An 11,057-nucleotide genomic window follows, 5' to 3' on the forward strand; every position below is an offset into this window, starting at 1 on the left:
TCTGTTCATAGTGTAGTGTGTATATGTCTTCGGGATGATGTGCAAATACATTGGCTTTCAGCCCCTACATACATACGCCTACTCAAGCTCGTTGGTGCCATATGTATTGTCAAAGTCTTCATTATAGCTAAACATAACCATAAACAACGTCATTACTCATTCGAATCATAAAAAATAGACTTCAACTTGTGCGTAGCCTCGACGACCTTTTCATAAATTTTGTAATCTTCCCCGTCAGCACCTGTATACACCCAAAGAATAAGTCAACATACCACAATCAGCCGAATTCCCCCAGTCCGTTGTCCCAAGAACCCTCACGCCAAGACCCTGCACTCATTAGTTTCGATTCCTTATACCATGCAACCCAAAAAACCAGAGAAGGAAAACATACACCCCCCTCAAGATCCATAACCTTCCCAACAACCTCCACCAACTTTCCCATCTGCAGATGCGAGTCTGGGCGTAGAACAAGCGTGACGTCCCCGTTTCCACCACATGTTATCGTTGCTGTGTCGCCGTGTAGTGCGGATACGGTGCCGAGCAGGCGGATTGTGTGTGTTGAATTGGCGCCGCTGGAGGGGTGGAAGGCGTGCAGGTGGGCGGGGAGGACGCGGGGGGTTTGGAGTGACATTTTGCTTTTGTTCTGGGTATAGAGTGGCTTTTTTTTTTCGGTGGGGGTCGTTTAGTATTTGTAAATTAAGAGAAGTGCTCTGTAGAATATGTTGATGTTGGTGTTGGCCACTGTAGCTGTAAGTTGGATGGTGGAAATGCAGTGGTGTCGCGCGCGACGCGTAGACACGTGACGATAGATTGATATTACCCAGATTGGCGACTATTCAATTCTACGATTGCGCTGGTGTTCTACCATAGGTATCAAGAAATACAGTGAGAAATGCCTTTATATCCAGTATCTGTTTCTCTTTTCTTTCTTTTCCCTCACAAGAATAAATCTCTTATTGCAAAGTCCATCACGTGACAACTTCGGACGTCAAATTGTCGATAGCTCCGATATCAACACCATACCACTTGACCACACCTATTTCCCAACCTCCAAAAACAAACAACAATGCCACCTCCCCTCCCCTCCCATCACCGCGGCATGACCGCAAACCCAACTCGCCCAGCCCGCTACCGCCCCGGAAAACCAATCGCCGAAGAACCGTCCTCAGACGAAAACGAAGACGAGGAAGATGAGACCGCCGTGAAGGCGAGAGAGGAGGATGAGGGGAGGAAACGTGCGGAGGCACAGAGGCGACAAAGACAGCAGCAGCAGAAGCCGAAGGCGAGTTCGTTTCCTGCGGGCGCGATTACGAAAGGTGTTAAGGATGTGAAAATTGAGGAGCAGGAGCCGGATGATGAGGATGGCTTTGTTACTGAGGATGAGGAGGATGAGCAAGGTGCTCCAGGGGCAGCTCTGGCGAAGGTAGCGACGCTTACTGGGGCGCAAGCACCTGCTCCTACAGCTAAAGACGAAGACGAAGACGAGGAAGAAGAGGAGGAATCAGAAGAAAGTTCCGAGGAAGAAAGCTCCGAAGACGAACAACCACGCGTCCTCCTCCGACCTACGTTCATTAAGAAAAACCAGCGCAAACCAGATGCTACCCAGGACACGACGGAAGCAGACACCGCCGCCGAAGCAGAAGCCCAGAGAGCACAACGGAAGGAGAAAGCCGACATGCTAATCCGCGAACAACTCGAGAAAACTGCGCTGGAACGCAGCGCCGCAAACCGCCAATGGGACGATGATGAAGCCGAAGTCGCCGAAGAAGCTGCCATCGATGATACGGACGGTCTCGACCCGGAGGCAGAACATGCAGCGTGGAAGCTTCGGGAGTTGAAACGTGTCAAGCGCGAGCGGGAGGCGATTGAGGAATCTGAAAAAGAGCGCGAGGAGATCGAGCGACGGAGGAATCTCACAGCAGAGGAGCGCGACCGCGAAGATCGGGAGTTCCTCGCGAAGCAGAAGGAGGACAAAGACGCTACGCGTGGACAACCGGGTTTCATGCAACGGTATTTCCACAAAGGTGCGTTCTTTCGTGGTGATCTTGAGCGCGAGGGTCTCGATCAGCGGAATGTCATGGGCCGGAAGTTCGTCGATGAGGTCTCCCGCGAGACACTACCGCAGTACATGCAGGTGCGCGACTTGACGCAGGTAGGCAAGAAGGGTCGGACGCGGTATCGCGATCTTAGGAGTGAGGATACCGGACATTTCGGTGAAGGGCTGGATGGTCGTCGTCGTCGTGATGGGCCGCCGGCTGGGGTTACTGATGAACGATTCATGCCAGACCGGGGTGATGAGAGGACTCGTCCTACGGGGGCGAATGCTAGTGCTGTGAGAGAGCGACGGAGGTCAACGTCGAGGGCGAGGCCGAGGTCGCGATCATTTTCTCCACAAAGGGGCCGTGGAGACTCATACAGACCTGGTGGCGGTGGGAGGAAACGAAGTCCTTCTCCATATGAGGATCGGGACAAGCGCAGACGGACAGAGACATGATTCAGTGTATAATAATTGCTGCATAGGCGTTGGGGAGCATTGCATGAATATATCTAGGTTACCTGTACGTTTGAATCTACAGCACATATCAAGACATTGTCAATTGAGCAACTTGCTTAGCGCCTGTAGACTGGATCTGTACTTCCTACTCAAACGCTACTTAACACCTGCCTTCTCCAACACCACCTCCCTCTCCATCACACTCTCCCCAAACCGTAACAAAAACACCGTCCGTCCCGGCCACATCTCCGACGGCTGATTATGCGCCGACACCTTCGCCTCAAACCCGCACCCGTCACAAACACCCTCGATAATCCCCGCGACAAACGCAGCACAATTCAGCATGCTCATTTCCCGTGGCACACTGATATACGTATTCACCATCGGATCATTGTCGGTAATCATGTACTCATTCGGGGTATCAGGGGAGACGGAGTGTTCAAGGGCGTCGGCGGGGCGGTTGAAGAGGAGACGCCAGAGGGGGCCGTGGATGAGATGGAGAAGGGGGAGGATACGGAGGGGACGGTTGGGAGGTGAGGAGGTTGTGGAGGAGGTTGAAAGCGCGGAGGCGGAGGATGAGGACGAGGAGCCGGCGATGGTGCGATAGAAGAGAAGGTCGAGAAGACGGAGGCCAAGGGGGTAGCCTTGTTCGTTTAGTCTGTATGCACCGTTAGCATCTATCCGTCTGATAACTTCTGGGAGCGGGTGAGTACCGTCTCTCCAAATCCTGAATACCCGTCACCCGCCGTTGAGCATAGGTGACCATCTCTGAGAAGAGGAAAGCAAAGCTAGCCCGACTGAGCTCTGCATTGCGGCTGCGATTCAGATGTCTGTCGTAGATGGTTTTGCGATTTGAGGGTACGCGCAGACCGGGGCTCGATTGTGAGGCTGTTGAAATGGGAGCGTTTTGGAATAGAGGCTTTTCGGATGGTGTGGTGTTGTTAGGTCCGCCACCAAAGGACAGCATCGAGCCGTGTCTGGGGTGTGCCATGGCGCTCTGTATTGGGGTATCGAATACGGGGAGGTGATGGTAGTTGTGGAGGTGTGGTGATAAAACGGGGAGACGGAGGTCAATCGAGAACGGACTAGTTTAGGGTGATCAAAGAATCATCGCATGTTCAATTGACAAATAGTTCAACAATGAAGAACAATGAGAGCAGTGTTGACGGAGTCTGACATTGGAGGTTGAAGTGAAATAGAGTTGTAAAAGTTAACTCCTTTTGGCTACTCCGATATCGAGATACGGAGACGCAAAGCACCACGCGTGCATTTTGATAGAGATCTACAATTATGGTTGAATCTGAAAAGCAAACTGACCGAACTAGATCCATTGAATATTTTTTGCAGTGTTCTAAAGCTATATAGGCGGACGTCGAGACTGGGGATGCAGTACAGACTACTCTGTAGTCCCATCATCAACTCTCTATCCACCATAACCACCATACTTGTACAAAGCTATCCTGCTCCTGAACGCGCAAATGGCATACAAAAGGACCACCAAATTGCCCGTACAGCGTATTAGACTGAAGATGTACCTGGACTTAGACTTGTATATGTTAGCAATGGCACACCTCAACCTCAATTTCGACGAGAAAGTGACAATGCAAAAGCAAGCAACATGGAGTCAGACATCCAAGGAAGAATTAGCGCTCAACGCCGTCTAGAATGGGTTCAAACGACGACTAGCGTGGAAACTGCGAATGTAGGAAAAGTTTTCATCATGCGAGCGGAGCTCGCCATGTTGCTGCAGAAAAAAAAAAAAAAAAAAGGTATAAAACTCACCAAGTTAGTAGATATAATCACTGCTCTATAGTGTTTAGCAAAAGTGAATAGCCATTTTATTCTCGAGCTGCTGTGCAGCTATGGTGAAAAGAGTGGTCGAAGAGGAAAAGAGAAAAAAATTCGAAGAAAAAATTTCGGCGGGTTTTTATAGGGCGGTCTGGCTGCCCCGGAAACCATCGCGGAAAAAAAAAAAGACGAATCTTCTAGAGCACCTGAAGAATTGCCCTACTATAAAATTTCATATGCAAATATATCCAAAATAGATCCAAGATCAATGCAATGCTTTAGGCTTTTGTCGAGAATTCCAATTCAGTGTCTTGGAAATGCTATGCACCCAATCCTCCCCGCGTTTTCCCTGCGGCAGCACATTGGCAAATGGATACCGCGATGCAGACACTGTCACGTAGTCTCCGGGGTGCAATTCGATTCTACCATGGTTAGCACATTCCAGTGGTTGTGTAAACGTTAAAAATACCTCTCTCGTCCATCAAAACTGGCCCATGAACTGGTCCGCGCATCATAGGGCACTCCCATTCGTAGCACAATGGTATCCGGTAAGATGATCGGCCGGAATGACAGCGTATGGGCACAGATGGCCGTGACAAGAATCACGGGGTTCTCTGGGTGCGACAATGATCCTCCAGCGGCCAGGTTGTAGGCCGTCGAGCCGGTAGGCGTGGCGATGCAGATTCCATCTGCGAGCACTGTCGTGAAGTGCTCATCGTCGCCAAACAGTTCGATTTGAGACATAGCTGCGGGTGTCAGTAACCAGACTCCAAAAACAGTCATGGCTACGTACTTGGGTTTGGTCCACGGTCCAGGACCACGTCGTTCAAAATTTGAACGACCTTGTCTGGTGTATGTGTCAGAGTACCCTCAACCTCCTCACCTATCAATTCCTCAACCAGATCCCGCTTGTTGGTCTCTGAGAGCTCCTCTTTAGGTTGTGGATTGCTCCGCATGATGGTACACTCGAACCGTAGCCGTAGACTGACCACAACGCCATCCCGAAATGCCGTATCCAACGTGCTTTGGTAGTCATTGAAGTCAAATTTGGTCAAAAACCCTAGAGAACCCAGTGAGAATGACAGCACAGGCGGGACAATGCGTTGGAAGAGCCAGCTAGTATATAGTACGGTTCCATCCCCGCCCAAGGTGATAACAAAGTCGAAGAGGTGCGGGTTATCCAGCGCCGACTTTGGATCCCAGTACTTGAGCCGCCCCTTGGCTGACGGCTCCTCCTCCTCCAGTTGCCATGCCGCAAAGTCGGGATGTGTCTCAAGTCGCTTCTCGATGTAGACAACGTACTGGGTGTCGCGCTCCTTGGACAGCAGCCACTGCGTGACCCTGCGAGTCAGACTAATGAGGGATTCATCGTGAGCCTTTGTGACGAGAAAAACGGTCTTGACGGTGAGTTTCAGTCTGATACTGCCCAATTTCTTCGACAGTTTGCGCACGTTCCAGGCCATGTCGGACAGCTGACGCTTGGTCAGATGTCGAGATTGTACAATGGTCGGAGTTCCCCGTCCGCTAATGGACTTAGGGCCCAGATTCACGACAGGCATTGCCTCATCACCGGCGGGCAAGGTAGTATCATCGAGGATGGCAGCCTCATCAGCACTGTAACCGGGTTGATCTCCCCTAGGGTCGGGGTATCCCCTGGAAGGGGAAACCCATTCCCCGGCTATGAGGGAATGGACGAAACATGCGGTTTTATCCTCATTTTTGTCGATTTGGGGCTTTGCGTGGTAATTATCGACGGCGACGAGGGAGGATTTGCGACGGTGACTGGAGTCGGGGTAGAAGACGACTTCGAGCTGATTCTGGGGATCGGTGTCACAGGCAGACGACCCATCGCTCTAGCTTGTTAGTGTTTTATTTAAATTGATGAGTATATAATTGACGTACTATGGCATCTGACAGTCGCTCGTTATCCATTATCAGTGATGAGCAGCGCAAACAACGCAAGAGTTGAATACCGGCGGGCGGGAATTGAGGAGATGGCGAATGACATCACCGCAGGATCTATTGAACTGAATCTCAGATAGCTTCAGTAGATGCATTAATATCACTATGTTGTTTTCAGAATGTTACATTTTGTTAGTGTCTACTCTGTACCATGTAGTGTCTACGGATACTCTTGGCCAGTGCTGTGTATGAATGCTTATAAGTAGTTTGCTAGGCTGGGTTAGTGAGACAATCGAAGCATCACAATAGCAACCAAGACAGCCCCTGTCCCTGTCTCTGCGTTGTCTAGCGCTGGCTGTGTGTTTGTCTGTCCGGATTGAAAAATGGGTGTGACTGACTGCATCGGTGACCGGTCAATGTAACCGTCTAGAATAGGAAATCAGCATCAGCACAAGTCACCTGACTTCACATGACCCCTGAATGCCGAATGCAGCCAGATTACAGTTGAGGCCACCCGACCGCAGACCTCAGCCCACCCTCAAAGTGGGGCTCTTGGCACATGTGACCTCAAACATAAAAGCTCAGCCCACCCTGGCCTTACCGCACTCTGTAACGTACCATGTACATATTTCGTACAACTAGTTCTCATCATGGAAACGATCAATGTTTATGATTACCTTGAGAATGATCATACATTGATCAATGATCTTATTGATCTTAATCTTGATTCATCTACTGTACCGGATTCTATCTCTGAATCCAGTCTATATGATGAACAAAACGAGCAGATTTTACATGATCGGAATACTGCAAGACACGATGTTACCCCACCAAATCAGGTACAAATATATATACATATATACGTGGAGTACACCCAGTTTTTACTAGTTACTAACTAGTTTATGTAGATGCCACCACTCACTGTTTTAAGCCATGGAGCCCGGAATCCAATGACAGCTGCTAAAGTTGAATACATTGATTTTCTGCCCGATTATCCAGCCTCGGATCCCAATGGTTATGCATACATTATCAATACACGTGCTCTACATCCTGATGTTATTGGAAAAGCATTGACATCAGTAAGATAGAATTAGTTTACCTCTAATATCTAGTTACTGACTGGTTTAGTTTCAATACTCTCACCGGCGTGTGGGTTCAAGCCGTGAAACATACTCAACTTTCCTAAGATGTCAGGTCAAGAGATATGCTCTTCAGTGTACTGGGGTTAGAAGATGTGAATATCTTTCCTCAGAATTAGAAGGGTTGAGTCATACGCATGCTACAGAATCAATATTTGAACATATAAGAGATACTCATGCTCAATTGATTCAAAGAGACACTTCTATGGAGGAGCGACGGTCCCGGAGGCATGTCAACTAGTTGACTGTTAATCTCTAGAACTAATTACTAACTAGTTCACTCACAGTGTTTTTCGTGCCATTCAGAAACGATTTGCAGTTAACAATGGATGTTCCTTTCCACAGCCTGGCTGTCGTCCTATATTTGGGCGATTCAGACCAGTGAGTTACTAAATTCTGATATGGTGAACTAGATGCTAACTAGTTAAGGATATTGCCGGGGTTTGCCATCCATTTATTACCTGTGCTAATCGCCTTTTAGCAGATAATAAGACTCTGCACTTCTTCTTAAATCTGAGCTCGTCATCTGTGTCTTATGATGTTCCTCTTTTACAGAGTCTTTTTGAATCAGAGAGTCCGATCCTCGATAATGAGCTATGTGGTGTTATTGAACAGAAAACAAGCCGCCGTCCAACATGTGGTAAGTATCTAAACTAGTTATTCCCAGAACAAGATGCTAACCAGTTACTATAGGTGTATCTCATCCCCAAGGTCCAGGAAAAATGACAATGATGGGCTGTAAAGTCTCTTTTAGGGTTCTTATTCCATTGGATCTAGATGAGTGTCCATATGCTATCTTTTTATCTACTGGCACTCATTCTCATCCTCCCCCACCTCCAACCAAGCCACCACAAATCATTTTAGATGAGATTCTCGACTTGATGAAGCGCATGCGAAATCCAGATCTGACATTGAGTAAGTATTAATCACTTCATCCTGAGGACTAGTTACTAACTGGTTTATCAGGCACTTTCCTCCGCAGCCCACAGCTGAAGGAATTCTGTCAGAGGTATGATGGAAAGGAACTCTCTCAGATCCATTATAGCTTTGTAAATCAAGACAAACTTTCAGCTCTTACCACTAAGATAAGAGCTCTGCTATTTCCCCAGGGAAGGGACTTTAATGGGGTGGTCTTTGAGCGCCAACGAAATGTAAAATATCAGGTAATGTTTGGTGAACCAGTGGAGAACTAGTTCTATACTGATTAGTTTAGACCTATGTACGGCGAATATTTGCAGAAAATGATTGTATTATGATCATTTGTGGATTTGACCAACAAATTCAATTTCTAGCCTCTCTATCAAGCTTTGAGGTGGATATGTCCTATAAGAGGGTCAAGGGAGCCTTTAATGAGGTGATTTTTGCAACATTTCTTCCTGATCATAACAAGGGTGAGCTCTTGATATTAGAACTAGTTCCAAAACTAGGTGCTAACTAGTTTAGTCTTCACACTGCTCCGGGTCTTTATCAATCAGGAAACGGCTGAAAGCTATAGGCTTTTATTCCAACAAGTGTTCTCTCTTATTTCTGAAGTATGTGGGAGACCAGTCGAGTTCCATTATTTACATAATAGTGGGATAAAAGCTGTTGTGGTTGATATGGATGCAAAGCAAATGTCTGGTGAGTGATAAACCAGTTATTTCATGACTAGTTGCTAACTAGTTCTCAGGTCTTGGCCACTACCTTCAATCTCTTGATCCATTATGTCGACCGTGGACATGGCAGCTCAAAAATGTCATTATTTTTTGCCATGTTCACTTCAAGCGAACAATCACTAGGCTATTGGGATCAGATATGGATTTAGGATCTGAAGAGCCGTATCATTCTCCCTGGTTTAGAATGAAAAGTCTTCTATCTTGTGAGAGTGAAGATGACTATTATCATTTGATTGCACTTTTACAAGGTAAGTGGAGAACTAGTTATCAACTAAACCAGTTTCTAACTAGCTCTGTAGATAATGAGAGTTCAGAGATTGTTCAGTGGGCCGAGCATAAAAAACACCCTGTTATTGCAGCTGGTCTAAATAAATCTTGTTCCTTGATGAACCCTACCTTCTTTGAATCTACAAGGAATATTACGAATGCTGTTGAGCAGAGTCATTATAAGTCATACTGGATGGGTGTATATGATTCTTTGCTTGGTGCCACATTAGGGTATGTTTACTAGTTCCTAACTAGTTCCAAAACATTCTAATAAGTCTAGGTCTTTCACGATTGATCAACGTGATATTGACCAGTACAATGCTAGAGTGGCCTTCGGAGTCTATCACAATTCCAGAGATAATAGCCTAGAGACCCGATATTACAATCATTTGGGTAATGAGAGTACGCAACCAGTTTCCTAAACTAGTTCCTGGAACTAGTTTACTAACTTCTATACAGATGCACGCAAAAGAAAACAGGCCAATCATTCCAATTCTCGACAGTCAGATATAGGAGATGATATCCTGTTTCAGTCTAGCTCCTCTGGATTTATACCTGCAAGAAGAAGAGGTAGCTCTCATTCTTCTAGAGGTCAGGCTTCGAGGTCACCATCTGTGGTATCCTTAAGGTCAAGGTATGTTAAGGACCAGTTCGGAACTAGTTCCATACTCATATAAATAGACAGTCTGTCAATTCCCCATCTGCAAGATCAACTCATATGCAGTACGTCATCTCCATATACTAGTTCACTAGTCCATACATTAACTAGTTTCTCAGGACACCAAATCTGCAACAGACTGCAATGACTAATCTTCAATTCCAATATCAAACCCAACAGCAAGAAGAAGATCTGGAATATGATAGAGAGCGGGTAAGGTTATTGGAAAGGCAATTAGAGCTTGAGGAGCAACTTCAGGCTATACGAGGGAGGACTAGTTCCCACCCTTAAATAGTTCCATTTAACCTTCCTCTTTCATGTTATAGGGTTCGCGTATGAACCCAAAGGATGACTGTTTTGCCAAGGCCAGCACATAAAGCAGCCAGAAAGGGCCCAAAAAAACTATCAATGACTGTCATACGATCCCCTGGCATACAAAAACTTCCAGCGACCCCTTCATCCAACTGCTGACCTCTGAGAGGGACCACAGAGAATACTATTTGGAATATCATTCCTGTACAACCATAGAAAAAGGCTTCTGTCTCAGCTCTATTTGTTTCTTCTTCAACAATTCCTTCTTGTATAATAAAGGGTAGCTTTAGGTTAAGACAACTTGAGTTCAAACCCTAACATTTCAATATAGAAAGAAATTGTGACAACTTGATGTTGTGTTTACAGCTTGACACTGCATCTACAACTAATTATGACAAACAAATTGAATAGAGTTGACATGGATAGAGCCCTGCCGTACAGCTGTCTATAAAAAACCCTTCATCTGTTAGATAGAATTCCTTTCCTTTTCTTTCTCCAGATTTGATATTCTCATTGATGGCTACTATGTCACGGGCTCGGTAGCTAGTAGATATTAACGAATTGATATTCCTATCTAAACCAACTAGTAGCCATCGACGGGAATATCGAATCTGAAGAAGCAAAAGGAAAGGAATTCTATCTAGCAGATGAAGGGGTTATTTATAGATGACTGTACGGTATGGTTCTATCCATGTCGACTTTGTTCAATTCATTTGTCATACTTAGTCGTAGACGCAGCGTCGAGTCGTAGACACGACGTCAAACCATAGACACGACGTCAAACCGTCACATACTAGTTGGTTTAGATAGGAATATCAATTCATTAACATCTAATAGCTACC

The 11,057-nt window shown here is 46.5% G+C and overlaps 6 protein-coding genes across 6 annotated transcripts; 3 read left to right on the forward strand and 3 right to left on the reverse strand.

The window, feature by feature from the left end:
* Positions 1-74: 74 nt before the first annotated feature.
* Positions 75-737, reverse strand: EURHEDRAFT_481546 (putative ssDNA binding protein Ssb3). The gene is made up of 3 exons (XM_040785509.1): positions 392-737; positions 273-327; positions 75-226 (listed from the first exon to the last, which is right to left on the reverse strand). Exons 1-3 carry the CDS (start codon positions 629-631, stop codon positions 153-155), a joined length of 369 nt encoding a protein of 122 aa, XP_040637817.1. The 5' UTR covers positions 632-737; the 3' UTR covers positions 75-152.
* A 138-nt stretch (positions 738-875) lies between these two features.
* On the forward strand, positions 876-2,625 carry EURHEDRAFT_108056 (uncharacterized protein). The gene has a single exon (XM_040777683.1). It carries the CDS (start codon positions 1,067-1,069, stop codon positions 2,492-2,494), a length of 1,428 nt encoding a protein of 475 aa, XP_040637818.1. The 5' UTR covers positions 876-1,066; the 3' UTR covers positions 2,495-2,625.
* Positions 2,626-2,650: 25 nt separating this feature from the next.
* On the reverse strand, positions 2,651-3,485 carry EURHEDRAFT_378758 (trafficking protein particle complex subunit 5; the record flags this gene model as incomplete). Its single annotated transcript, XM_040779100.1, has 2 exons — positions 2,651-3,152; positions 3,208-3,485. The coding sequence occupies 2 exons, from the start codon at positions 3,483-3,485 to the stop codon at positions 2,651-2,653; spliced, it is 780 nt and encodes a 259-aa protein (XP_040637819.1).
* Positions 3,486-4,547: 1,062 nt separating this feature from the next.
* On the reverse strand, positions 4,548-6,214 carry EURHEDRAFT_403833 (putative NAD+ kinase; the record flags this gene model as incomplete). Its single annotated transcript, XM_040780257.1, has 4 exons — positions 4,548-4,704; positions 4,752-5,028; positions 5,076-6,135; positions 6,185-6,214. 4 exons carry the CDS (start codon positions 6,212-6,214, stop codon positions 4,548-4,550), a joined length of 1,524 nt encoding a protein of 507 aa, XP_040637820.1.
* Positions 6,215-6,834: 620 nt separating this feature from the next.
* EURHEDRAFT_458628 (uncharacterized protein) lies at positions 6,835-7,564 on the forward strand (the record flags this gene model as incomplete). Its single annotated transcript, XM_040784521.1, has 3 exons — positions 6,835-7,023; positions 7,093-7,263; positions 7,313-7,564. The coding sequence occupies 3 exons, from the start codon at positions 6,835-6,837 to the stop codon at positions 7,562-7,564; spliced, it is 612 nt and encodes a 203-aa protein (XP_040637821.1).
* Positions 7,565-7,605: 41 nt separating this feature from the next.
* Positions 7,606-9,667, forward strand: EURHEDRAFT_458729 (uncharacterized protein; the record flags this gene model as incomplete). The annotated part of the gene is made up of 9 exons (XM_040784531.1): positions 7,606-7,704; positions 7,753-7,963; positions 8,068-8,238; positions 8,290-8,486; positions 8,537-8,714; positions 8,767-8,943; positions 8,993-9,226; positions 9,278-9,476; positions 9,526-9,667. Coding segments are annotated over 9 exons (1,608 nt in total), but the record flags the coding sequence as incomplete, so codon positions are not given.
* Positions 9,668-11,057: the final 1,390 nt, after the last annotated feature.

This window comes from Aspergillus ruber (genome assembly GCF_000600275.1).
Source record: "Aspergillus ruber CBS 135680 unplaced genomic scaffold scaffold00018, whole genome shotgun sequence".
Lineage (NCBI taxonomy): Eukaryota > Fungi > Ascomycota > Eurotiomycetes > Eurotiales > Aspergillaceae > Aspergillus > Aspergillus ruber.

What these genes read in the sequence shown, in the direction of transcription:
- EURHEDRAFT_481546 (XM_040785509.1), bottom strand. Translation starts at nt 631, where the DNA reads ATGTCACTCCAAACCCCCCGCGTCCTCCCCGCCCACCTGCACGCCTTC. An exon ending in TTATGGATCTTGAGGGGGGT is followed by an intron (nt 328 to 391) that starts GTATGTTTTCCT and finishes TAATGAGTGCAG; the next exon opens with GGTCTTGGCGTGAGGGTTCT. An exon ending in GGGGAATTCGGCTGATTGTG is followed by an intron (nt 227 to 272) that starts GTATGTTGACTT and finishes CTGACGGGGAAG; the next exon opens with ATTACAAAATTTATGAAAAG.
- EURHEDRAFT_108056 (XM_040777683.1), top strand. Translation starts at nt 1,067, where the DNA reads ATGCCACCTCCCCTCCCCTCCCATCACCGCGGCATGACCGCAAACCCA.